Source organism: Ammospiza caudacuta, chromosome 2 (genome assembly GCF_027887145.1).
Source record: "Ammospiza caudacuta isolate bAmmCau1 chromosome 2, bAmmCau1.pri, whole genome shotgun sequence".
Classification (NCBI taxonomy): Eukaryota; Metazoa; Chordata; class Aves; order Passeriformes; family Passerellidae; genus Ammospiza; species Ammospiza caudacuta.
The window spans coordinates 29975046-30002748 of NC_080594.1; the positions used below are offsets into that span (position 1 = coordinate 29975046).

The 27703-nt window shown below is 39.9% G+C and overlaps 1 protein-coding gene across 2 annotated transcripts in view; it reads right to left on the minus strand.

Annotated features, from left to right (window-relative positions):
- GSK3B (glycogen synthase kinase 3 beta) overlaps positions 1 to 27703 on the minus strand; it is a 149808-nt gene that overhangs the window by 14482 nt on the left and 107623 nt on the right. Inside the window, exons 8-10 of one of the 2 annotated variants that reach the window (XM_058822208.1) lie at positions 16763 to 16858; positions 6517 to 6555; positions 3993 to 4179 (exon numbers count right to left, since the gene is read on the minus strand). In XM_058822208.1, the coding sequence (XP_058678191.1) occupies positions 3993 to 4179; positions 6517 to 6555; positions 16763 to 16858 (322 nt within the window). The remainder of the gene's footprint in view (positions 1 to 3992; positions 4180 to 6516; positions 6556 to 16762; positions 16859 to 27703) is intronic. The other variant, XM_058822217.1, reaches the window with a different exon arrangement.

The window sequence follows — 27703 nt, forward strand, 5'->3', positions numbered from 1 at the left end:
TCTAAATCTGTTATTACTGGGAATCTACTCTTTACATTGCTCTATTGAAAGTTTCTATCACCTCTGCATTATTTTCTGCTCATCACTCAAAACAATATGGGGCTGTGATCCAAACAAAAGGAGAACTAAAACAAGGAAGCCCCATGACACTTGCTACCTTCTGGTGCTGCACGGTGCCTCCAGGTGCAGCTACAGACTGTCAGTGTTGCTGTAGCCCAAGAACCAGGTGATCAGACAGAACACCACCCTTGCAAGGGCACTTTGACCCCCTTCCCATTCCTTCTTCATCTTATGTTGTCATGTTATGTTGTCAGAACACCTCCTTTTGTATTATGGCAATAATAATCGCTTTTTGTTGTGTTTAATGCAAGTGCAACCACTTCTCTGAAGCTACCTTAAGGAACTTTCATGAAGAGTAGAAGACTGATCCTGTTCCCTTCTCAAACCTCACATTATCTTTCTTGATATGAAGTTCCTTCAATTCAGCATACTCTGAATGTCTTGAACTTAAGAGGAGCAGGCCAGTTCAGAGGAGATATAAACAAAGTGAACTCTTTTGGTTACAGTTTAATAGCAGCTTTGCTTGAGAACTTGTTTGAATTTTTGCCATAATATATTTTTGCACCTATTCCATGTCTAAGGATGAAACATGGCAGTACTGAGGAGAAAGCTTGACCTGTGATTATCTGCAGTCTACAAAATACTGAGAATCTTTGTCCTTAGTGATTTCCCCCACAGTATTTGGGCAGGGTGTTCAACTGTAGCCTGGTTATGGAAACCAAATATGCAACTCAAGGCTGGGTTAATTACAACCAGTACAGCTGCAAGAAGCTATTGTGGTCAAGGCAATCCAGACAGAAGTTTCCAATATCATGATGTGAACAGAGCAGCTATCACAATTCATTTATGAGACCCAACTCCCATTCACATCACCTGGAAGAATAACTCTGCCTTTCTGCTGATCAAATCATACCATTTACAGCCACTTAAGATCTCCAAGAAGGAGCAAGAATGAAAATGTCCAGTTTTACTAGAAGACCAGATCACCTTTATTCCCCAAACACAAGAAAATGCCTGGTATTGGGAAATAGCACAGTGTTCTTTTTCATTATTATTTTACTTGATATATCAACACTCCAAGAATTCCCTAGAAAAATTATTCTTCTACCATGTTTTTTTTTTTGGTCACAACAACAAACTTTCCATTATATATACACATAAACACATACATATATATCTCTCTAAATAAAAAAATAAATAAGGGTCACAGGCTAGGGTGCTTAAAAATATAAACAAAAATCCCAAAGCACTCCCCCTTAAATAAAAAAGTAATTTATCTTTGAGAAGCATGATAACCATTCCTAAGTGCTGAATCACTGAAATAATTTTACAGACTTCAGTGGCCAACATGGACATTAACTTTTGGAATGTAGCAAAATTGCTGATATGTTACAAGTAGTTTAGCAAATGGCAGTCATTTCACAGACTATTTGAAAATGTGGCTTCTAAGAGAAAAAATGCTTTTTGTCTTGCAGATCTAAAAGCCTAACTGAATTGCAGCTCTGTGGCTGGTAGAGATACTTCCTTAGCCAAAATAACTTTTCCAAAACCCAATTAGCATATAATGCTAATTTAAACAAATTAAGAGAAACTTACAGGCAAGACATTACAAATGACAATGGTCTCTTCAACAGAACTAATCTCTAAGATAAACACTCACATGACCCACAACCACAGCTGGCTGCCAAAGACCATGATCTTGATCTTCCATGTATCCTCACTGCTCTTTTTCTAGACTATCTGAGCAGCATCAGTGCTCAGATCAGCAGATTTGATATGAAGTTTAGCTTCTTTTTGAAAATCAGTCCAATGCCTTAATGGTCAGATTTATCTTGTCATTTTTAACAGTTTTGCCTTCAAGCCCTCTGCAGTCACCTCCCACTTCATGGGTTTCAGGCAACTGGATACAGCCAAATCAAACATTCTAGAACTTAATATTGCCTGTTGAAAACAAATGCTATTTAAAACAAAATTGTCTTTCATTACTTTTAAAATTACCACAGATGACTTAACATGACTCATTATCCATGTAACAATCTGTTTCCCAGTTGGGATTTCTGCTCTAGAGCAGCCAAGTTGATGGAACCTTGCACCATCAAGAGATCAGAGAACAAGGACTGAACAGTAGTCACAGAAGGAGCAAAAGCTTCTTGCACATCTTGGGTTCATAGTCAGGACTGCTGTACATTTATCAACTACAAAGTTCTTCTAATCACTGTGCAAAGCAATGTACTGAGGTATTTAAAAATAACTCTGATTTGGGGAGTTTTTTTGAGTTTGACTGGTCACCTGTAACAGAGCTTGTTTGGCAATGCATTAATGATCAGCCTGTGTCCTGCCTTCCCCTTACAGATGGTAAAACCGGCACCTGTAGATGACAGAAATTTGCTTTTTTTATCTTAAGGAAATTGCTCCACAGGAACTGTTTTCTCTTACCATTCCCAGGAGTTGCTTTGTGAGGGAGGGCACATGAGCTCCTTAGGATGGCAAAAGAGGAGCTTTAAACTTGCTTGAGCATTAGGGTAGCTTATCCAGCAGCTTCTACACTATCTGAGGGGATCCAGGGACACACTCCCAATACAGATATCTGTTTTTCCCCTAAGAAAAACTAGTTTGAATTGACTTACTATAGAGCTTTCCAATTCTTTTTAAAAACCTTGGTTTTGTGTAGTAGGTAAGTTCAATCTTTATGCCATCATGAAACAATCAATACTTTCAAAAAGAACAGCAGTAAATCTGTATTTAAGATACTGAGATTGAAAGTATTTTAGCTGCTGAAGATGGCCTTAGAAGGGCAAAACAAAAGGCAATCCATGAGTACAAGGAAGCACTTGTAACATACCTACTAAATTTCTAACAACAGATGTAGAAATCAGTACAGAGGACAGTGACCTGGAAGCACAAGCTATTTACTTGACCACTTTAATGTGTTTATGCTTAATAAATGCCTTTTTTTTTAAAATAAAAGGGCTCCACAAGTGGAAGGAGAGAGCTGTTTCACATTTTGGCAGAAGGGCACAGCATGCACTAAAGAGTTTGAAAAATTATATTGATGCTAAATGGGCCAAAAGGTGTTTTTTAAACTTTCAACAGAAAATGCATACAGAACTATTCTTGCTCAAAGGGTGAGAGTTGGCAGCTAATCACTTAAAGAAAAACAACAGAAAAAGTGCTCCAAAATTAATTACAAGCATATTTGTATGCCATACTTCTCACATGTTCTGTCCTGGCAGGCAAAACTATTCTGGGGGGTATCAGTTTTACATTTCTGACTTCTGTAGAAAAAAATAGATGAATGGTTTTAAAATCCGATACCAGCCTAGCTTCAAATAAGAAAGTTAGTTGTACATTTATTTTTACAGTTTCTAAATGACTGAGTCAGTGTAATGCCAGATGAACTGTACAGCATATAAAATCTGGACAGTAAAGCATCTGTATTTATCTTGCATCCAGAATTAAAATGGGCAGCAACACTACAAACCTCCCTGCCAAACCTAATATGCATGACTACTTGGCTATGGTGTTTCAGGTATGAAGAAGCAGGTCCATCTCCAAATGATATTCTAACCTGCATGCTCCACTGACTGTGATATTGCACACAAAGCCATCAGCCCAGCTGCAGAGTCTGAGCTATTCATATTCATACTCTGCAGACACATGCTATAAGCACGTAATCCTTCCTGATGCAATCCAGTAACAACCACCCTCAGGACCTCAGCAAAACTAAATTGGAAGAACAAAGACTCTGAAAATTCTGTAACTCCAAGACCCTTTCCTCCTCTTTTGAAAAGTACAGCTGGTTATCCAATTACTTAATAAACTTAGTACCACTCAGAGATTTTTACTTCCAAGGGAGTAACATCTGCACTACTACCAACATTTATCCCACCACTTCCTCCTAGAGAAGGGATCCTTCAAGGCTCTCAGGCTACCTTGAGTGGTGAAATTGAAGAGTGCAGGTTTATCTCGCCCGTTGGGTAGCTTGACGTTTGGGTCCCGTAGTTCATCGAAGAACGAGTGCGCGCAGGCCTCCAGGGGAGTCAGGCGGGCCGTGGGGGTGTACTCCAGCAGGCGGCTGCACAGCGCAATCGCTTCGGGCGGAGTGCGGGGCCGGAAGACCTGCGGGGACAGCGAGGAAACAAGCAAGGAGAAACACGTTGTCTGGCTGGGTCTCGTCTCTTTGTTGACCAGAAGCAAGTCAGAGCAATTAAACCTCTCACTGCCCAGCAAGCTGGAACAAACTTGCGGTTTGTGCTAATCAAAGTCCTGCAGTAAGTGTGGGAAAATCCATTCCTGGGGTTGAGAAAGGGTTAATTGCAATGCCTTGCACTAGAGTGAAGGTGCAATGCCAGCAAGAGACTTCATGAGAGCGCACTCGGAAAAACAACTTTGAGAATGAAGGGGAAACTCATTCAAAAAATCATGACAAACACACACAGGTGCTACCAGCCATGCATATGGGGTGGAGTGAAGGTGGGGAAGAAGGTTCAAAATGAGCAGGATTCACTGAATGTAAAAATATAATACAGCCTGCTACGGTTTTGGGTTGGGGTTTTTCTGGCTAGTGAAGGAAGTCTTTCTAACATGGACTTTTGCAGGCAGGCAGGTCAGACTGTTGCTATGGAGGCTGCTGTTCAGCTTTGGAGAACAACAAGGAAAGCATGGGTGGGGTGCAGGAAATGTCTAGCTCCAATTTGCAAGTTACTCCTTCTGTGACCTTATTCTGGCAAGCTACTCCGTAAGTTTATAGGGATAATTCCTGCGCATTTGGTATTTATAAGGACAGCTGAAAATTGTGTCAAGAAAACCAACTATTTTAGTCTAACAGATTTTCACTTAGAGTGATTACAAAAAGCAGTTCTACACTGCAGCTTTGTTTTAAGCCTCTAAGAATGGTTCTACCCACTGCTAACCACACTCTCTTATACTCCTTTCTCAATCCATTATAAGCAAAATAGGAGTTAATCATGTACATGACCTGGATGGACTCCTCAAGCAGTTGTCTCTTGCTATGTTGCAGGTAAAAACCAGTCTAGGGTAAAGGGAGTAGGGTGGGCACAAGTGTTAAGTTTTCATGCTATCATTTTTTGGTAAAAATTGAGATAATGCAAAATGCCTTTGCACCAGTGCAGTGTGAACTCAAGCCACACAGCACCAAGGAGAGAAAGAAAAAAAAAATCAGTGCATGACATGCTAGTTAATCACAGATGAAAAACTTCACAGGCACTTCTTCAAGAGGTTTTAAACCAGGCATATATGCTCTCTAGAATGAGAATCAAACACAAAAGCCAAGTTCTGCAGGGACTGAAATTTCCTGCCCCTGGTACCCTGGTAGCCAGCTGGGCCAGCAGCACTGGGTTTGCTGCAGTGTGTGCTGTGCTAACTGAGTGGCAAAGAATCCTGACTAGCGAAGTCAGGAAGCCACGTACAGGAAGACCTGACTTTATTCCTATTACCAGGTTATTGCAAAACAAACTGCAAAAGTTTTCACATGAGGCCTATGATGACAGAAAGAAAGGCTTTAGCTTAACCCTGCTGGCAGAGAGCCTGTACTGACCACTGTGCTACTGAAAAGGCAGCAGAAGCTGCTTTGTGCCCGCTGCCTGCAGAGCTTGTGACCACAGCACACAGAGGATGCAATTATTACTCCCAAGTCACAGCCTGACCAGAACAAAATCCAAGACTGTCTCCAGTTAAAAAAAAAAAAAAAAAGAGCCTTCTGGCTTCCCCCCACCTCCACACGGTAAGTAGCACAAATGTGTATGTCTTGAGGTAAACCCACAGAAGTGAAGTTGTTCTGTATTTAACAAGAGGTACAATTACTGAGGTCACCCTCATGCACCTTCACAGTAATATTTTAACAAGTTTGATTTATCACAGCTTGAAACTTTAGTACTTCACTCTTAACTGTGTTTTTCTCCTCAGTACAGCTCACATATAAGCCACTATAGAGATTTTAAAAAGAAAACAATTTCATTTCCTTAAGGCAAAGATGACAAGCCTTATACTGAGAAAATTAGTAGGCAGACAGTCACAAATCTGACATATGTAAAAGGAGTACTTGCTTGTCCACACAAACTCTTAATTTTCAAGTCTTTGAAACCCTAACATGTTTCCTAAACCCTGTTATGAACTAGTCAGCCTGCTTTTGGATCTGGAATTAGTCATTTGGGGTAGGCAGTTCCCACAGTCTGCCCTAACTGCTTCAAACCAGGAAGGGGGGAAGAAATATACATTAGGAGGGCTCACATAGCCTTCCCCTGCAACAAGTGGTGACTAACAGGAAGCAAGTTACAGGTGTGTGCCCATCTCATCTCATCTCTATCAGTTTGTGTTACATTTGCCTAGCTGCTGCCTCAGCAATGTAGCTTGAACTCAATCATGCCACTTCTAGCATTTGTCTCCTTTTTTTTCAAGGCTAGGCCTAGTAATTTGAAAAAATATTTAAGTACATACCCGTACTCCTGAGGTGAAATGTCCTGTTCCTGACGAGTCCTAAAGATGATAATGCAGTGAAATAATCCAAACAGGGGGAGTCAATCCAAAAGAGAATAGTCCAGCAAGGAAAAATATAGCCAATATTATAAGAAATCCATGGTGTGGGGGACATAGTAAATGTTTATACAATTAGAAACTTTAAACATCAGTCTCCATAGCAGCAAGTCCAACTTCACCACAGTGTATGCCAAAAAAATCGATTGTGCAATGGTGAGGCATAGTATAGAAACATTTCTATATGAAATTTATGTTCCAATGCCAGTGCATTTACTAAAAAAATAAAAAAAATTGAAATCAAAACTCCAACTTGAACTAAAAGGGTAATTGAAATTGCCATAATAAGGAATTTTCAGTCCTCGGTCCTGGATATAAATGTCCACAGAACCAAGTGGCCAGATTAGTATGTCTCCAAAGATGCACCCCACTTGTAAATCTGTCCCAGACACACAATGTAAACTTTTGGACGGTTTTGGGTTTTTCTCAAAAAACCCCAAATCCCTAGCAATTTGTAATTTCTGCTGAAGACGAGGTAAAAATCTGAGATCTATACTTTAAATTTGGATATTTTTAATTTGTGTGCACTACAAGTACCTCAGGCCGCCGCGGATTATTCTCCATTTTGGATTGACTTCCCCCTCCACTGGATTTTGTTGGCTGGCATTATCTCTTTAGGATTCTTCAGGAACTGCACGTACCACCTCAGGAGTGCGGGTATGGACTAAATTTCTCTCTACTGTGGGTTTATTCCCCCTCATACCCGTTGCACCCGTTACTTAAGAAATTTTTTTCTCCTCAATTTTGTCCCCTCCCGCCTCCCTTTTGAATAACACCCTAAGAAATAAAAGCAAAGCCCTGTATGGTCTTTTAGCTCTTCCCATTCAGCAAAGTTCCCCTGGGAAAGCTGCCCAAATTCACCCACCGAGAACTACACGAGCAGCTGCCGCCCACGGCAATGGCTACGCCAGCACTTCCCTGCCACGGGGCACCGACGCCAAGGCAACGCTGGGCTGATGCTCCATGGTGGGAAGGGGCGGGAGGATGGACAGACAGTGGGACCTGTGAGCCGTGAAGCCCCTTGCACGTACGTCTCAGCAGGAGTTTAAAGTCTCTGTAGTTCTCAGTGAGGGAATCAATTTAGTAAATAATCCGCGGATTATTTTTAGTCTGCGGACTAAAATTTAGTGCACGGACTAAAATCCGGCCCATCGGAGCAAAGTCTGTCTCGGTCTAAAATACATTCGGGTGAAAGCAAAAGAAAAAAAAAAAAAAAAGAAAAGAAAAAAAAGGAAAGAAAAAAGAGAAAGGAAAAAAAAAGAATAAAAGCTAAGTGCACAAAGTGTTTGGGTAGACTAACATTTAGTATGCAGACTAAATACGGCCGGGCAAAAGGCACAGCAAGTCCACAAACAAAATCAAAACCAAAAATAAAACACTGACAGGAACTTTTAAAGCAATCAAATACTACCCCACCGGCGCAGCAATTCATTTTTCTAAAATGAAACAAGACCTTGTGTAAGGCTATTTGTCCACAGGAGGGACCGAAGGCTCAAGTTTTCATTTTAAAAAATGAACCTGTTTTGGAGATAAACAAATGCAAAAAAAAGGCTTTACATACAATATTCTTCAAGAAAAATTTGCACTTGAATAACTCAAAACCTCTTGTTTCTGCAAAGCAAATGAATTTCAGGCTGAGACCCAGGTTGCTGTTTTTTCTTTGGGTTTTTTTGGATGAGTTACAAAAATCTCTGGATGATCATGTCAAATGGAAATGCTGACTCATCCAAAGCCACAGCTTTTGGTGCTTTTGTTGGTTTTTCCCTCCCCCCTTCAGATGCCAATAAATCTATACCTCACCAAAAAGCTGAGGGACCAGTGTGAGTTGTTTCTTTGTTCAGGCATGCTGGTGATGCTCAAACACCGAGAGACCATACGAGCGAGCCAGCAAGGCCTGACACACTCCTCTCTCCTTCTTAAGCTGAACTGCTATCAATGCAATTTTTTTTAATGTCACTCCCCCCGTTAATTTTTCTGGAACTATCACCTTCTTCAACATTTCAGCTTAAGTATCTCTAGTTCACTACACAGCCCTCATTCCCAAGAGACTTCAATTCAGATGAAGGCTTTGTGCACTAGCAGAGCAGTCACAGTTTATCTTACTCATTGGAAATAGTTCCTATCAGTGCAGTGGAGTTTACGCCCCTTCTGAATTTTATTTTTCTGCACATATGGAAAGATGAAACAAAAAGGATGGAAAGCACAGAATTCTGCTATTTCACTTCACTCACATCAGCATTCCACTCTCAAATAAAACCACATGGGGCAAGAGCTAAGTATTGTTTTAACAGAATGGTTGCTCTGACTTTCAATTCATTGACATTCCTCAAACAAACTTTCCATGCACAAGCTTTCCAACACGAGCTCCATCGTCTCGGCGTAATTAAGCCCCAAAGCCAAAGCTTCACAATGTGACACCAAGGTGCTCTTCTAGCCAGTGTGTATTAAAAGACATGATTTCATGCCATCAACCACTGTGTGTCTTGCATGCAGATTGTGAATGCTGCCCGCATGCTGTGCTACCTAAGAGAGCAGAGGCTTAGGAAAATGACATCTGTTGCTAACACATCAAGTTTGTGACACCATGGTTAAAAATTTCCTCAGCAGCCTCAGACTCACACACTTTGCCAAGAACCACCCACACCACCGATTCAAGGCTGACAGTCTGTGCACATCCTTTCGGCTTGTAAGCACATTTTTTATTGCACATGAACATTAGGTAAGAGAGAAAGCTCCTCCCTTCAACCAAAAGCTTGTACTGTTTACAAGCCAAGTCACCAATGTAGAACACAACCCTCAAATCAACTTTTAAAAAATGCTATCATACGATACAATTACTGTGAAGCAGCATTTTGATCACCCAAGTTTAACACAATAAGGTTCATGAGAAACACAACACATTCACAAACAAAAGAAGAAGGAAGAGACACACACAAGACAGCAATGTACGCACAGAGCTCTACCTGGCACAAAAAAACCCCAAAAAAACCCCAAGGCAGCACCTGAAGCTCTTGGGATTAGTCTTGTTCCAAATGCCTGAGAATTTCAGCATGGGATTTCTGATATACGCCATTTGGCTATTTTGAAGTGTGTAAAACTCACATGATAAAAAACAGAGGTTAAAAGATGTCCACAAAAGAGGCACTGGTGTTGGGAGATATTTTAAAATATATATAAGCCCCCCAACTTCCTTCTCTGATTAAATCCCTTTTTTTTTTTTTGAAGCACCTCAGAAATAGTAAATGACTGATTAGTCAAGAATTCCTGTCTGATAGCACTTAGGCAGGGGAAAATGAAGTAAAGACAGAAGGGTTAAGTGGCTAACAAATGAGCCAACACAGAACTGGGAACAGGACCAGGAACCTGTCTTCAAAGCTACTTCTTGTTGAGACCACACACTTTTTACTGGGCTCCTTCCATTGAGGACCCTGTGGAGACAGAACGAGCTCGCGTTTATTACCCAGTGCATGTGCTCTGCTTCTATTGAGCTCCAAAGGAAAGCAACAAAACTAAGAGGAACAAAACAGCTCTCCTTCTCTTGAAAGAGAATCCCCAAAAATGTACCTCAGTGCTCTCACCCTTGCTGGGACAGCTGCTATGAATAGCCTAGACAGATGTGTTGCAGTGGCATGGCTAAACAGCTGGTATATTGCAGAAGACATGTTAAACTCACTATTTGATTTCCGTAGTCACTGATGGAAATCCTTTCTTAATGTTGCATTAGTGCTCACTCATTTACTGTTAAGCAGTATTTTCTTTACTGCATATGAATTGGGCAGAGGCAGGGCAATTTACCACCCAGCAAACCTGGCTTCTTTTCTCAGCCATGTAAAATAGGAGATTTGCACTGTCAAAAATCATTGCTGGTGCAAAAGGAGCTGGCAAATAGGAGCTTGCCAGAAAAACTTTTTTCTTCTTTTAAGTTAGTCTCCAGAAAAGCTGCTTTCACTCTTTGCTTGTAAGTCATTACACATAAAGCAAAAAACAGAGCTGTACTCTTTAGAGGAAGGTCAGGGCACCGTTTCACAACAGGCATAAATCAAGTCCAGTTCATGCTGGAAATTAGAGTTTTGTCCTTTTGGGCATGCAGGTCTGCCCTGGTCCCTTGTCCCAAAATCTGCAGTCTGGGCAGAATGGTCAGTCTGATAAAAGAAATTGATCCAAATCCTGAACACGTTTTTCTCAAGAGGTTTTTACCACCCTGCAAAACATAATGCATTTCAGGAATATGCAGGTGGGAGGTGGAGAACTGACCGCTCCATGATGAACTTAATGCCAATTGTGGAAGTGCAACCAAAGAAACATCTCATCCTCACTGTATCTTTGTTCTTCTACAAAAGAGCAGTCTAAATCTCAGAAAGAAGAATTTGAATTTTCATATTGAATCCAAATCCAAGTCCACTTACAAGATTTCTGACAAAAGAGTTTTCGCTTTCTTTTGTCATCAGTTATAATTAGAAGTGACAAAATGAGCTGTCTGTTTATCCATTTGACTGTTTGGTATTCTTCCTTGAATCTACAGTATGAGCAGTCACTTTGGAAGCATTACAAGCAAAACAATCTGCTTAAAAACTAGAAAAGAACAAGGAGAGCAAGAGTAGGACAGGATGAAGACATGAAACCAATTCTGAAGGGTGGAAAAACATGTTCATGAGAGAGACCAGGGTCTACATCCCAGTCCCAGAGTGTAGGGAAGACAACAGGACTGTCTGCTACAAGCACAGAATTATTCAACATTCAAGGTTCCATGAGTAGTATGGGAAAAACACACATAGAGAACACACATGTATACAAGAGGATATCAAGACTAAAATATTAGGCTAGTAATTTACAGTATTAGCAGAAATTACTTCATAATATGGCAGAAATATGAATTCTAAAAGTCACTATCCGAAACTACTCTTTAACGTAACCCAACTGTGGTTCTGCACAACTTCAGCTGCAGCCAGAATTGGCCAATAGTTTTGGAGAAGTGCCAGAAGGGATGAGCTGGAGTCTGAAGTCTCATCTTAGGCACTGTTTTCCTATGCTATAACCATTTGGCTTAAATGCACAGACAAAAACAACCCCAAAAAACAAAACCCACCCTGAACAGTACAAACAATGAAAAAGCCCCTAAAACAAAAAGGAAGTGCTTACAAAGTTGGGAGGGATCCTGCCCAAATCTCCCACAAGTTTATTGTGAAGGCAAAGTAATGTAGAGAAAAGTCCTCATGTATTTATCCACAAGAGTGCACAACAGAGGGGCAGAGATGCTCAAAAGTAATCTAAACATGACAGTTTTTCTCTCTGTCTCTTCCCCTGTGAGGCAAATGATTCCTGTCTTTTTCCAACTCAACACTTACTTGGAAATTATTACTCAGACACCAGCTAAGTATAGATTTGGGGATGGTGAATAAAGCCATTCTCTTGACTACACTTGAATTTATCTCACCAAAAGTATACTTTAAAAATGCCTGCATGTTTGAGAAATCATGCAAGTACTTTCAGAACAGGAGAAACAAAGGCAACCAAACCACAGCAGACTGAAGAAATTCACTTTCCATTTTTAAGAGCTGCCTGCAGAAGGAACTGTTTCCATGTCTATACAATGGAGACAAGGCAGAGGTTATGATTAAGTAAAGAAAACTGCCTTTGCTGTTACAACTTGTATTGTTCTGCCATCATGAAACATGGGCATATATATGCATACATATCTTTCATTATCCTGACATTATATTTGCAAACATGTGGCAGTATCCTTGGGTGGAGAAAAGAAAAAATCCAAGAGAGTAATTTTCCCTACACAGAAAGGGCCTGAACTACATAATTCTATTACATTTACTACAATCCTTATTAAGATCCTTTACTGCCTAGATGCAAGAGGAAAGGCAGGTTGCCACAGTTGGACATTTTATATATTTCTGGAAGTTATCACAGCACTGCCTTTGTTTATCATTCCTGCAGGGATCTGAGACCTAAAGGCAGCATCTGAGTAATGCCAGGATAAAGGGCAGCATGGTAAGTAACACCAATCTACCACCAGCTTATGAAGAATGCCTTTAGACATTTTGTTGGCTGTCCCACTGTCCCTGCCCCCTTCCAAAAGGGCCAAAAGATCCACAGAAAACTAATCACCAGAGCTGAATTTCAACAACCCTGTGATTTACAGTCTTGCACGTGATCCTGGATTTCCTCCTTGGCTTTCCAGTCACAGTTATATGGTGTAGATGAAGCTTAGTCAGAAGAACAGAAACAAGTATAAAGATTAGTAGCACAGATCAGACTGCACTTCTGAGAAGAAAGAAGGCTCAAGGGATCGAGGTGGCTCAAAGACACAGAAGCAAAAATATGACCCAGTAAAAACAATAGCAGCAAATCTCCAGAAAGGGTAGTAACTTTTATTTTATGAGCTGACATCATTGGAAAAAATGGACTGGTTTTCCAACCCAAGATATAACTGAAGGCATGACTGTGTGCTTAAAAGCCTACCTATTATTTTCTGACTGTTGTAAGTCAGCCATATTCACACCCCTGCAAAACACTGCTTCTCTTTTAACAGGATGCCCGTAACTTCACAGGCCAAAGCAGATAGACTGTAAGTAGGATGCACCTCCATGAATACAAAATAGTCTGTGCAATGTGAAAATAAAGGGAGGTTTGGATGAAAAGAACATTTCAGTTACTAAACACACTGGTATTCTGAAAAGGACCCCCCTGATAAATATAATCCAAAATATATTAGATTCCTCCTGTTGAGGCTGGGCTTGTAGGGATTGGTGACAAAGGAGAAGAAGAGGGAAGCCCTGTTTCTGAAGAATGGTTTGAGAGATTCCTGGAAAGTTCAGATTCTTTTTTCTTTGGCTAGCCAAGGACATGTTGAACTTCCATCATTTGGTGCCTCATGTATGTAAACTGATATAAAAACACACACATGCTTGGCCAACACAAAACTATAGTGGAGACAAGAGAGAGGCCTCTGTAAGTTTTATAAGGGGAGAGTCCAACTCCTAAGATACAAATTTACTTCAATCTCAAATTATCAACAAATTGAACAATCAGTCTGAGAACAGTTTGCACTGCAAACTCATACTATTGGTGCAGCATAGAAAAGTACTTTTTAGAGTGTTAGACTTCTCTCATAATTGAAGAAGGAAGGTATCAATACTGTGTTAGGATAATATCAATCCATTTCTACTAAAAAGCCTAAGATTCATCTATGAAGTTAGGATTCAAACATCTGTAAAACTTGTGCTCAAAATTCCAATTTTAGCCCAAAATGTACTGAATCTGAAAAATAATATTCCTTCATAGATTTGTCTGTCTTCAGAGTTAAACAGTTTCTCTGTCTCTTTAAAAAACCCAGAATATTTTACATTGCACTATAGCACCAGCCACCATTCTTCTTCACAAGTAGGTAACAGCAATTGTAAGCAGATTACACATCATCACAGCAATACTGAGTTATCTGTGCCTCCAAGAAATGCCTGAGAGCAGACCAGAACCAGATACATCCTATTCAAGTCAGCACCAACCACAGAATTTGAGGTGCAACCTACAGATACTACAGCTTCCAAAGAAAATTCTTAATTACCATCTGTGCACACTTTTGCAGACCAAGGAGGTCCCCTGAAAACAAGACCTTATTTTTGTATAGACACTGGAAACAACTAGTTCAGGACTGCATAGAAACATGCACTGGGCACCATGAATGCATGAAACTAACTCCAGGCAGGGCCTACAAACCCAACTTTGACAAATACCTATGTTCTATTACACAGCACAAAACAAGGAGAATGGTCTTGTGTCTAAGAGCTTACAGCAGGGACTGACCATATTCTCAGTAGTTCTCTTTCAAACATGCTGAAAGTAGCTGCCTGGAAGTAATTTCACACATAGAAAAAATCCTTCTGTCTGCCGAGTCCTCTGGTCATAACTACTCAACAAAAATAGCCACCTTCTGCCTATTGTCATCTTCAATATTTCTTCAGCTTAGATGGCAAAGATTTGTGCTTCTGAAGCTGCAAGTTCAAGTCCTGCTGGCAACTAGCTGCAGCAGTCTAGTTACATATACAGTTGTAACAAAAGAACAAAAACAACCAACAACATCATCACTTTCAATTCTTCAGACACTCCTGTTTTTGCAAAGCCAAAGCTCTGAGGAGGTTTCTGTCACTATTCAAGACTAAGATAGAGAAGCTCTGAGAGGATTGGCTATGCCCACTGACATGTTGTCAGACCTTATATCAATACAATTGGGTAGGAAGAACCAATTCTATGTAATACTACTACTTAAATCTATCATGGCTCAACATGCTCAAATCGTTGAAAGAAAAGGAACTTGAGAATACACTGAGAAGATAAGAAGATAAGCATCATTACCAGCATCAAGCTGGGTAATCCATTTTTTAAATTTAGCCTTTGTATAATAAGAACAGATCTCACAAATGAAGTCTCATGTAACCCAATTGCAACAAACTGGTTTAAACGCTATTCTACACCCAGCTGACATCAGCAAGGGCTGTGCGCAGAATGATTTGAGAATGAGAAGCTACACTGCAAGCACAACTCTCCAAAACTAATTATGACCTAATGGAGAATGCAAATTTGATCTTCTGGCAAGCTTATCTCACTACTTAATTTCATCTGTGATCCTCTACTACAACAAAAAAAAACCCCATTCTTTATAAATAGAAGGAAGTTCAGTCTTTTTGTGAAGCTTCCATTTGTTAAAAGCTGTGTTCTAAGAGATGATTTATAAGACTGTTCAAGCTAAGATAAGCATTTCAACTAACTATGAAACTCAACTCCACGTCCTACAGTACAGCTCTGCACTTCTCCACTGTACATTAATTTAACCTGTCCTAATCTGAATGCCTTCAATGCAAGAATCCAGATGAGAACCTAATACTCAGTGCTACAAGGTTTTTGGTCTTCTTCATGTGACTTTTGCCAGGATACAATTCACAACTGAAGAAATCATTCCCAGGGACTTCATCTGCTCTAATTTATTCCCTCAGTCACATAAGGTACTAAAAAGCCTTGCTGGATTTACTAACCTCCCATACTATTATACATCACTTAACTAATACACAGAAAGTGACTCTGAGATGGAAACACAAACCATGGATTAGTGGGGAAAAGGTACATAACTCATTGGAGAATCTATCACAAGAACAGTGATGTATAGTACTGCCCTGCCATGTACCTGTCTGATATATGGCCTGCCATCAAGTACCCCTAATTAGTTTATTCAATGTTTCTACTGCCATAGAGTATTTGAAAAGAATCTGCCCTGAACATGTGCTAGCTAGGCATGCAACCCTTCCACACACAGATATTACTTTCTTAGCAGAAGGACACCTGAGTGCTGAGACAGGATGGAAATACACTGTGACTATAACAGATGTTTCTCAAGCAGCCAGAGGAAATGTTAACTACCCAGGCTTCAACTGTTTGAGACTCAGTATTAACTTATTCCACACCCAAGAGTTTGACTAAATGATCGTTACTCTGTCTGAAGTCAAATATTCATCATTGCTTGATATGTGGAAGACCAATTAATTATGCAGCAATGTATTTATTTCATTGCTAGCAGTTTCCTCTTTGGTCATGGAGGTCATAGTATTTATTGCCTGTATGTATTGCATTGGTGTCTCCCTATGAAAGCTAGATAACAAGAAATCTTAAGAAGTAACTCCAAGAAAAAACATCTCCACTCAACAGTACACCTACAGAAGTACAAACAGAATATTATCTATGAGAGAAGCATTTAAGAAAGTGACTCTCAGCCCTCATCACGCTATTTAACAGCACTACAAAAGTGCTGGAACATATTGGAACACTTTCCTCATTTCTATGTGACTTTTGCACATTTCAGCTGATACCATAATAGCATGCAGAATATTGGAATCTGCTACTAACACACACACCATGATCAAAAAAACAAAACAAAAAACAACCCACGTACAGGCAACCCCCAGACCAACAGATATTACAATGTACTGCTTCAATATCTCCTTCTCCTCAGCTACATAAAAAGTTTGCAGGTCCCCAGCTTAGTTAAAGGCACCCAGTTTAGACTGAAAGCCACCAAATCACTGAAGAAACTGAACAACTTGAATTTTTACTTTCAGCCCATGTCTTTATTATTCAGATCATATAGACTCACCTTAGTCCATGGATGTGCCTTAATCTGAGGAAATTTGAATTCAGTATAGTTTGGATTCATTTCTCTAATTTGCTCCCTTGTAGGCGTTCCCAGAACCTATACAAGAGAAAAAAAAAAGCAAATTGTTTAGATATGCTTCATAGGGAATTAGGACTGAAGTATAACCTATCAGGCATTGAGACAACTGAAGTCAATCTATGTAACTAGTAAGTTAGAGTGTGGAGAGCAAGACAACAAAACTTTTGCACCCAGGAGAGGTAAGTTCTCTCTCTGGGCACCCTTCTCCAGTCTTTGACCACTGTCCAGAGTAAAAAATGTGTTGCAGTCTGTGCTGCTGCCACTTGCCCAGCCAGTGGGCAACACTAAGAAGAGCCTGGTTGTCTCTTCATTTCCTCACACTACAAGGCTTTTACACACACTGACGAGATCCCTCATCCCCAGCCAAGCCTTCCCTGCTTCAGGCTCCAGCTCTTGCAATCTCTCCTCATATGACAGATGCTCCAGTGCCTTAATCACCTTTGTGGCCCTTACTCCAACATCAGTGGTCTCTTGTGGGCAATTCAGTTCATGCTCCAACCTCAGTGTCAAAAATTTGTCCACATCTTATAAGAGTTTTTCACAAAATTAAAGCATCTCTCTCAAACTTAGCAATATTTTGGGGGGGGGGTAGAGAATTAACTCTCATTAGGTTTATATAAAACAGTACTACCAAACACATTCAGGGATTGCAGTTCACTGCATATGGTTCAGGATTAGACAAGTAGCACAGACTGCATTTTACAAGTCACAAACAGCAGTCCTCTGACAAGCTTAAAAGATCAGCCAGTTACTGCTGAGCATGTCCTGCTCTCCCCACAAACAAAACCATGTGGGTTTGGGCGGTGCTTCCTCATCTCAATATTTCCACATGGAGGACAGACTTAGTTTAATTCTAACTTGGAAGTATCTGAAAGGCATACCACCTGTGGTTTACCTTCACCAAGCCGTGTTTCGCATTCCCAGAATCTGCACAATGTTATTTATGGATGCAAATTAGTTTTACGAGAAATAACAAACAATTGCACTTCTCTTTGAAGGGGTGGGTACATTTTGAAAGGATTTCAGAAATGTCTTGAGGGAATAAGCCTGACAATATGGCATTAGTGCTTTCTTTTCAATTAGCACCAAGTGTGAGAGAGCCATTGTCTTCTAGCTATATGTGAAAATTGCAAAGTGTCTGCAAGAAATCCCATTGTTTTCTGCTTCCACCCAGTTCTGGGCACCTCTTTGCTCTGCTGAGAGAAGAGGAGATGGCAGAAAGCAGGAGTTGGCTCCCCTGTGCTGGGCTCAGGCTCATCTATATGAAACCTGTAGAGGCACAATTTTGGCCCCATGACAAATCCCTCCACACAGCTTAGCCTAATGTTATCACCTCATCTCATCAGACTGCACTGTCACCATCAGGCAACAAATGATCACATAATGCTGGCACTCTACCTTGCTGCTTGATAAAGAAATATCTGGTATCTGTGTACATTTTCATTCTGTTAGAAGAATGGAAACTACAAAAATGCACTCCAGAAAGTCAGGTAAGGAGGTAAAAGAGCAAGATAACTGCTGTTTGAGTAATGTGTGGAACAGAGAAACTTTCATCAGGTATTATGAACAAAACTTGATATCTCTGCTATTTAAAATAAGAGTTGCACAACACAAAAATATACTATCCACAAAGCAACCTTTTAAATAAAGAGCAGCAGCAGAGGAAATAAACTCTGCAACTTGTTCAGATAGTTGCTCCTTGGATAACAAATTTGACTGACAAATTGTATAAAATGAACAATAATGTTTTGTAGATCACATCGCTCATGAGGATTTAAAACCCAGCTAATTCTAAAAGTCAAGGGTTACTCTCAGAAATGTCAGCAGATTTTTTTGGGTGCGTCTGAAAACACTGGTTTGTTTAGGGGGTAAAAAAAGAGAATGTCTACGGATTCCATATATTCTGCTCAAGTTTCAAAGGAAAAAGAATTTAAAGGAAAATGTGCCCTTTCCCTGCTGGTTTTCTGTCTGGCATCCACAAGGGCATCAGCCACCCAGCTGCCAGCCCTGCCAGGATGGTGCTGCTCTCAAAGCTTTCATGACCATCACTCTCAAACCTTTCCCATTCTAAAAGATGAGGGGATTTCCCACCCCTAAATATTATTTTCATCTGATTTTGGGATAAAAGTGATTTTTAGAACCTTGGAGGTTACTTAAATTAACTTTCTGAAAAATGATGGGCACCTTCTATTGCTCTCTCATGTTTTCTAAAAGCTAAGTTTTCATGCCTCCCTAGTATAAAGAATACTTTTTAAAGGCATGTTTACCTTCTTTACCCTTTTTCTCCTCAAAAAATTCCTTCAATAGCTTTTCTAAGAAGCAGCAAGTAGATTTCTTTTAAATTTAGCCCAAATATATCAAACTCGCTTGGTTGCCAAGGCTGCTCAGAACAGGAGCCTACACAGTGAAAGTATATTTAAAGACCACCTATAGCATCAGATAACTCAGATTAGATAAGCAAGGCCAATTTCATGGAAGAACCCACAGAAAATGTCTATTCAAGCATTTCACTAAAAGCACAGCTGTAACTCCAGATGATGGTAGAGGGCAACTCCTAAACTCAAGCACAGGCATCTAAGCAATAGCACTTCAGGTTTCACAAATGCTTAGAAAAGGTACTGAAGAGGGATCATGGTAGCTAAAAGAAGGGACTGTCTGACCTTTCAGCTACATAGCAAGCAGCCTTTGACACATAAAATAAGTGTACAAAAGGAAAAGTGACTACTAGCAGCTACACAGTGTATTTATATTTACTCTGTTCTCTCGAGACTGTAAAAGCAGACTGCGCTTCCAATTTGTACTGATAGTGGATTAAAGGAAAAGAAAACCCAACCACAAAACAACACTCCTCAAAATCCAACCAAAAACTGAAAAGAGAAGTAGTTTGGAAGGAAGAACAGAAGTTTTGAAGATTGTGTCAAATTCAAGTTACAGATTAGAACAGTGGGATAAATAAAGTGATAACCTGTAAAACTGTACCAGTACCTAACTTATCTTGAAGAAGTCCTGCAGTGGATCTCTCCTCACCCCTCAAAATACCAATTCTGTTTGCTACATGATTTGAAACTGTACCTCACTGATTTATACCGAATTTTCAGTATATTAGGCATACTTTCAAGTAACCTTGGTAACAGCAATCACTTAAGCTGCTGCAAAAATTGGTCAAAATTCTTCTTTTGAGAAAGAAGCATGAATTACTGTGCTCATTTTTGGCAGAATTACTTCATGAAACAGCTGGTTTGCGTTCAGATTGAATTTCATGTGTTTTAATTTGTGCCCATTCTTCTTGTCCTGTTATAGAATGCCAAAAAAAAGAGGCTGGCTCCCTCTTTGAACCCTCCCTTCACATACTGTACACTGGTAAAATCCCCACCAATCTTGAAAAGTCAGAGAAATACAGGGTCCAATACTGAATGATTCAGGTCAATGCAGATTGGCACATACTCTTCTAATTCCTGGGGAATCTTATGAAAAGTAATTTTAGCAAGGAAAAAATTGAAGTTTGAGAAAAGTTTTTTTCTCTTTAACACTTGAAAAACAAAAAGAGAATCAAAGTAAGTAGTATAATAATAGAAGTGCAGTTGCCTGATGGAATCAACTATAACTAGAATGAAGAGTCAACTTTCAAATGAATGAAGGGGAGGTCGATGTGAGAATACAAATCATCTTCCTGCACGTCAAGATGCCAGGTCAATTAGTTTTTCTCTTCATTACCAATTGTCATTATCATCATCTCTTAAATAAAAATAAAGAAGCATTATCTTCTAAGATTAACTAAAGAATACACTTGCTGAGAAGTGGACACTGCTTTGATTCTCCGAGGACAAAAATTGAACACAACAGGTTTCACAGCAATTTTTTCCTTGACATCAGTCTGGAATGGATGAAGGTCCCCAAAACATTTTTATTCCACAAACCGGGTTCATGATGGTAGGGTAATGGTATGTATCCCCTGCAGTTAAAGAAAAGCTACAATAAAGAAAGGCTCACAAGAATGTCATCCTTACCAAACAAGAAGGGGGATTTATGAACCTGGAATAAGCCCTGAACTTGAATAAAGATTCTCAGTTTATGTTCTTACAATCAGCTTTTTTAGGAGGAAAAGATGGATTATTCAGCTCCAAAAGACACTTCAGTTACACCTCAGTACCAAGACAGCTGCTGCCCACACCTGCTTCACTATGCAAAACTGCGCTGACTCATTTATGACCAAACCCACACTGTTGCAACAGCAGAGGAAAAGGAAAACTGCAAGAGTTTCAACAAATCCCAGTGGAATAAAGGCCCTTTATGACAACCATTGTTACTGCTGAACATTTGCCAAAATGTAATCAGTTAGAAGCAGAGGGACCTTGGTTAGAACCAAGGGTGCAGAAGCTCCAGGTGGCAGTAACTGAACTAGAGAGGGGAGAATGTGATAATTTAAATCAGAAACCTCTAGAAAGCCATGGTTGCAGTAGTATAGTGGTCTTCCCTGGGAAAACTGTGCAAGTTTATGAGGAAATGTATTCCTTAAAGTCTGATGTTTATGGCTTACCAGATGGCATAATTAATACTTCTGCAAACATGACTGCACCTCTTCAGAAAGTTGTGAGAGGTGTGCCAATAGTTATTTTAAAAACTCACACTGTAGCATCTCAAGCAGCTAACACAGCTTGAGACAATACTTCAAGAGGTCTGTGGTAGAAAGTAAAATAAACTTACCCACTTTATATACACTTCCTTTCAAAAACACTTTCTTGCCAAACAATGAAAGCCAACTAAATATAGATATTTTTTCTATTCATAACACAAAAGGAGCTATACACCAAGAATAGGAAGAAACTGATTGTCACCGCTGACATGAATATAATTGCCCATCAACTTTTTATACTGCCTGCCTGCAAGCACTGGAAGTGATGAATTAAGTGAGGCACAGGAACAGCCAAGTTGTGATGTGGGGGGGACATCAGGGAAAAAAATGCCAGGAGCCTTCCCTTAGGGCTGAGGACAGAATCCATGTGAAAGCCCATGCAGGTCGTCAGCACAGGACCACATCCAATAAAATCAAATACTCTCCTATGGCTTACTCTCCCGGAAGAGAAGGCTCCTCTCTGCCCATTAACTACTCTGGATTTATTTTATTTCAAAAACTGAGCCCAAAATAGTACCTTGACATTTGAGCATGAGCCAGATATTATAATTGCAGTCTATACTTAGCATTAGGCGCAGTAAAACTGTCAAGAGCCCAAAAAGCTACACATGAATAGGATTCCTGATACTATTGAACTTGCTTTTTCATACATTTTTTCCCCCTAGCTCCCCCTTACCCAGGGAACTATGAGAAGAAGATTTTATTATTCCTCTTAAATTACCGTGAAATGTCAGTTTTGGTGCAAGGAATAATCACAGTGCAGTAGCAACCAAAAAACTCAAAGCAAACACCACCCCCACCAAGTAACCCCCACTTCTTTCCTGCAGTTTTCACAAGTTGGTTGATTCATCTCATACTCTAAATAGCAGCACATGGAAAAAATATTTCCGGTAAAGAAAACACCGGGTAGATTGGCTGATGCTGTCCTCCCCATGTCCCAGGGCTGCTCAGATAATTACTGCTGCTTCATTCTTTTGACAGATTCTTTTTTTTTTTTTGAGAGGAGTATGGGGAAGGTACCAAACATAAACTTTGAGAAGATTATCATCTTAGAAACAAACCAAATTACCCTTCTGAGATTCACTTCCTGCAAGAGGAATATAGAGTAACCACTGTCTGCAGGAACTGTACTTGAAGAGGTTTGAAGTTTGGAAAGCATATGCCAGCCAGTTTTACCTTGATGGTTCTGGGATGCTGTAGAGCTTGTGAGGCCAGGAATGCCAACAAACTCCCAAGCTTTTACAGGGAGCAGTCCTCCCATCCACCACTGCTGGAGAAGCCATCCACAAGAGACTGGACATCTACGAAGGAGTCTGCCCTGACTGCATCTCAAAGAAAAATCACTCTTGTGGTCTAAGTGCTCCTTCTTTCAAACTGTATTCAGCAGGGTCCCACTTGCGCACTGGATTTTAAATAGTGAAATGGCAACTGCCACCTTCCTGGGCTGCTGGAAGAATCCATCAGGTACCAGGCTGCAAGACTGCTCTGAGGCATAGTGTTTAATTGTACATAATTTCTTTATGGGATCACCGATGAAATCCACACTACCGCCACTGTGACTGTTTCAGAAACTGAGCACATTTCTGAAGGAGATGTCACTTGAAAGCCACTAGGGGCATGAATTTTAATGAGTATATTTGGTTACCCACTTGAGATATTCCCCACATGGGACAACCTAACATCTGGGACAGCAAGCAAGAGCTAAAAAAAAAGAAACTAAGAGTCACCATTCTAGATCAAAATTTGGAAAAAGAACATTATTTCTCTCCTGTAATAGCATAAGTATTCAAGGAGAGTGTACTTGGGTTAAACCACTTCTTCAGATGGAGCTCCAAGACAGTACTCACCTATATCAAATATCATTTTGTCAGGGCTAAGTGGTGAAAGATCTCTCCCAGTCAGACTGAGAACATGTGGAAAGACCATATTTAAAGAAATAGGAACAAGTGGAAAAAAATTTAAAAGAGGACTGTCTTTTGATGCAATTCAACGTTTGTGATGCTGTGGTTCTAGAGGCGCACAGTTTTTCAGAGCAGTTTGCAAATACACAGTAGGTCTGGAAAAACTCCAGGTGCAATTATATAGAGAAGATCTTGCAAGACTGCTTGAAATGAAACTACATTAAGCCCATTGAAAGTGTCTCAAAATCTGTCAAAAGCCAAAAATGCTTGTGATGCAGCAAGGGACTGAGGATGTTGAGCATATGGCCTGCAGGAAGGGCAAACTCTGCCAACTGATATATCACCATGAACAGCTAAAGAGAGGATGTCATCAAGAACTGCATGAGAAAGGAGAACTAATTTAATGTGATGGCATTTTGAAGTCATTATCCAGTCTAATGCAAAAAACTTCACAGCCAGGTGTAGCATTCACTTGCTGTGTTGTGAAATAAACTCTGAATAACCATAGCTGAGTAAGCAACTGAAGAGAAAACTGGAAAGTTTATCTTGGCTTACAAAAAACCTCCTCAAGTGTAACTGTGATTCAATCATCTTGAATTGATAAGAACCAGCAGTAAAGCTTCTAAGCTGACCTCTTCCTGCAGTGGAATCAACCAAATAAAAAGGATGAAAGTCTGACATATTTCCCAACATGTGAGCAAGTATCTTCTTGCTATGGCCCATTTTTGGAAGTTGAAAATACACCATCTTCCCTGCCCCTAACTTTCAGACACACAGTTCCAATGAAGCTATCTGAAAAGCAGGACCCCAGATAGTCAAAGAGCAGCTCCCAGGTCTCAACCTGCAAGCTTCTACCAAGCTCACTGCTATTCTACAAATTTCAGATCCCACAGCTCTGCTCCTCCCACAGCCAGCTAGCATTAAAATAAGTCTGTGTTACAATGAAAGCTTGAAATACTAATTTTCTATGGCAGCAAATGGAAGAGGTGGATGCCATCTGTCAGATTTTTTTAATGAATCCCACCCTAAAGGAAACTTTATACAACATCACGTTTTACACGTTGTGCCAAGACTTAGCATTTCTGATAATTTTTATGCTGCAGAATTGCATGTCCTCAACCATTCTGAGGCTATGAAACTTAAACGCACTCACGTGGTTGCTTCTTATACCATCCTTTCAAATCTGAGTTGAGTTCAAGCACCATTCTGGAAGTGCCAAGAGCAGAATGTTTCAATCTTCTTAATTCAATTATTGGTCATTTTTAAAAGATACACAGTAGATGGGACAGATACATCCCAACAACTGTCAGAATGGAAAAAAATTTACCTTACTGTCTACTTTTTCCCCATTTTCAAAAGGTGAGGAAAATTTTAGGTAAACACACTTTTCCCCTCTACTTCCACTACGAGAAATACTTGTAGATGGATACAGTGTTACAAGGGAAGCACCTTGCCATCCCTTTCCTAGACAATTTCTCACAGCTGTTGATCTTGAACACTACAGTCTCAATTATAACTTTTCTCTGCATTCCCACCTTCACCTTCTGCTAGAGCTTTTCTGAATAGTATTGTAAAAACTTCACAACAGAAGATTAGGGGGAAAAGGGCACTGAAAAGCAAACTATTTCTCCAGTTTGCACTCAGCTTCTCTTCCAGTCTTGCCTTCAGAATATATGCTGCATTGGTAACAAATACTGACAGAAGAACACAGTACCCATCCATTCAGGCTCACATTCTACAATACACTTCAAGTTTTAGTGAACATCCTTTTTTGTGATTACTGTTGAGATTTACAGTATTTTCCCCCCAGATTTTCCTAAAACATACTGCCGCAGTACATTTTGTTTCACTTCACTTCTGTCTGTAGCGGACTACATATGTAACAGAAGATGAGAAAATACCAGCACGACATAGGTGTGAATGGTCACTAAATATCCCCATTTCTATATTTAAAGAAATTTGTCAGAAGTTTGTTTCTGTGAGGGTGAGTATCATAATTTCAATTTGCAATTTACTGAAATACCCTTTACACTGGGTACTCCTTCAGTGGCCTTGAGAAATATCATCAGTTTGCCAGTACTATATATCATCACTACTATGAGTTAGTCAAGAAATTTAGCACCACAGATGGTACAATTTTACTGAAATTTTACTTCAGCAATTTTACTGAAGTACTCCTCTGCCTCAATACAACTGAAGTGCAAACAAAAGTGCCACAATTGGAGAATATATATGCTGTGAAATTACTGGCTCATTGATATTTTCTTCAGGAGTGCAGAACTGATGTTAACAGCTTCTCAGCAAACTTTCAACCAAACAACAAATTTCTGCTTGCCAAGCATGTCAATAATAAGAGACCATCTATCTCCTCATTATTTCACTTTCACATAGTGAAATCAAAGCAATAGTAGGGCAGAGCACTACAGTTTTGCCGATAAGGTCTCTCTACACTCAGATTTCTGATCAAGCCATGGACAGTCACCATGATATAAAGTTCTATTTACAAAAATTCAGGTGGAGGTTGGGCTTTTCTTGTGGACAGCAGGGAAAGTTTAGGCTGGACATCAGCAGGCATTTCTTCACATGAAGGGTGATTAGATATTGCAAAAGACTGCCCAGGGAGGTAGTGAAGTCACTGTCCCTGGAAGGGTTTAAGGAAAGACTGGATGTGTCATTTAGCACCATGGTATAGTTGACATGGCAGAGTTGGGTCATTGGTTGGACTTGATCTCAGAGGTCTTTTTCAATCTCGCTGATTCTTTGATTAGCTTTAGTTTTTCAGGGTTTTAGACATTCATTAAAAAACAAACCAGGACTTTTCAGAAATGTCCAAAAGCAAATACCACACATTATCACACAGAATCCTGAGGAGGTCTGCTCATCTGACGTGGACCCCTTCGCATGTCACAAAAGCAATGCAGGAAGAAGCAGCACACCACTCCAAGACATTTCTCAAAAGTTAAAAATATTGTCACTTGTATCATCATGAGCCCTATATCTGAAAGCAACTCTAGTTTTTTTTGTGTTTCCTAAGCAAACTGACTCAACTTGGATACACTAAGTTTGAAATATACTGGGCAGAAATGCAATAAAAGACATCAAGAAAGTCACAGGAGAAGTATGTGCAAGACATGGAGTCTCCAGAGGCAAGCTGCTGACTGAAGGATGTCCAGCAGGACAGACAAACTCACTGTAACAAAAGCCAGGTTTATGTGGTCAAAACCTGGAAGAGATAGGGTGACAGTCTGGAAATGTCACAGCACACCCCTGAGCCTCAGCCCATGTCCTTCAGGCAGGAGAATGACCAGTCAGTGTTGGTTCATGTCATACACTCTCCTAGGACAGGGACAAAGACACCAGCAGCTCTTCTAGTCAATGACACAGACAAGTAGGAAGTTCTCCATCTACAAATTTGGGTTTTGAGGGGCTTTTCACATGCATGCCACACAAATATTTATGTATTAAGGAAATGGCAAAATCAAGGAGGAAATTCTCTGACTACAGTGCCCTCATGGTGATGAAATCAAAAAAGCTGAACAGCATGTGTACACATCTTGTCCTCTGTAATAATGCCATCTTATTATGTGCATAGTATATATTCAGAGGAAAATCATGGTGTTCTCTCTGGAAATCTTGTTTCCTTCACTGCAGAAGTTGAAAAAGGTAGACAAGGGCGCTGGGAAGTCAGACACCTGTCTATAAACTATTCTTCCATGCCTTCAATTTGAGAACCTCAGAATATTCACTGCTTTCCAATGAAATTCATCAAGATGTGCTTGGACATCAGTGATATATAAGTGTTACATATTTTGACACATTAGTTATTTTACCTTTAAAAACAAGACTCTTCAGGTGAAAGGTACCTTTAGTCCTACATGTCCTGATTCTTTATCTACAAAACCAAGTGCCCTTTCCCACCTTTAATTTTAAAAGAGGAGGAAGGAAGAAGAGAAGCCAACTACATATGTGAAGAATCTGGCATTAGGAATTTAAAAATACTTGCAAAGGCAAGTATTAATTGTGCGCAACAAAGGAAAAAAAGGCAGACTCCTAAAGAATGAAAATCATACATTAATAAATATTGGCCCAGTATCTAAGCACACTGGAGCACAATCCTTTATGAGGGAAAAAGCCCCAATATATATCATTATGCATTACTGCAAGAAGAGAAAGTAAGGATCATCAGGTTCTCAAAATAGCAGAAGTGTTTTCAAACACAGTTTACATGCAAAAACCTGTACAATCATGTCAGAAGATATTTATGTTCACCAGTTTGTAACAGTGCATGTTTTCATACTGATTCCCAAGGAATAATGCAGTCAAAACATC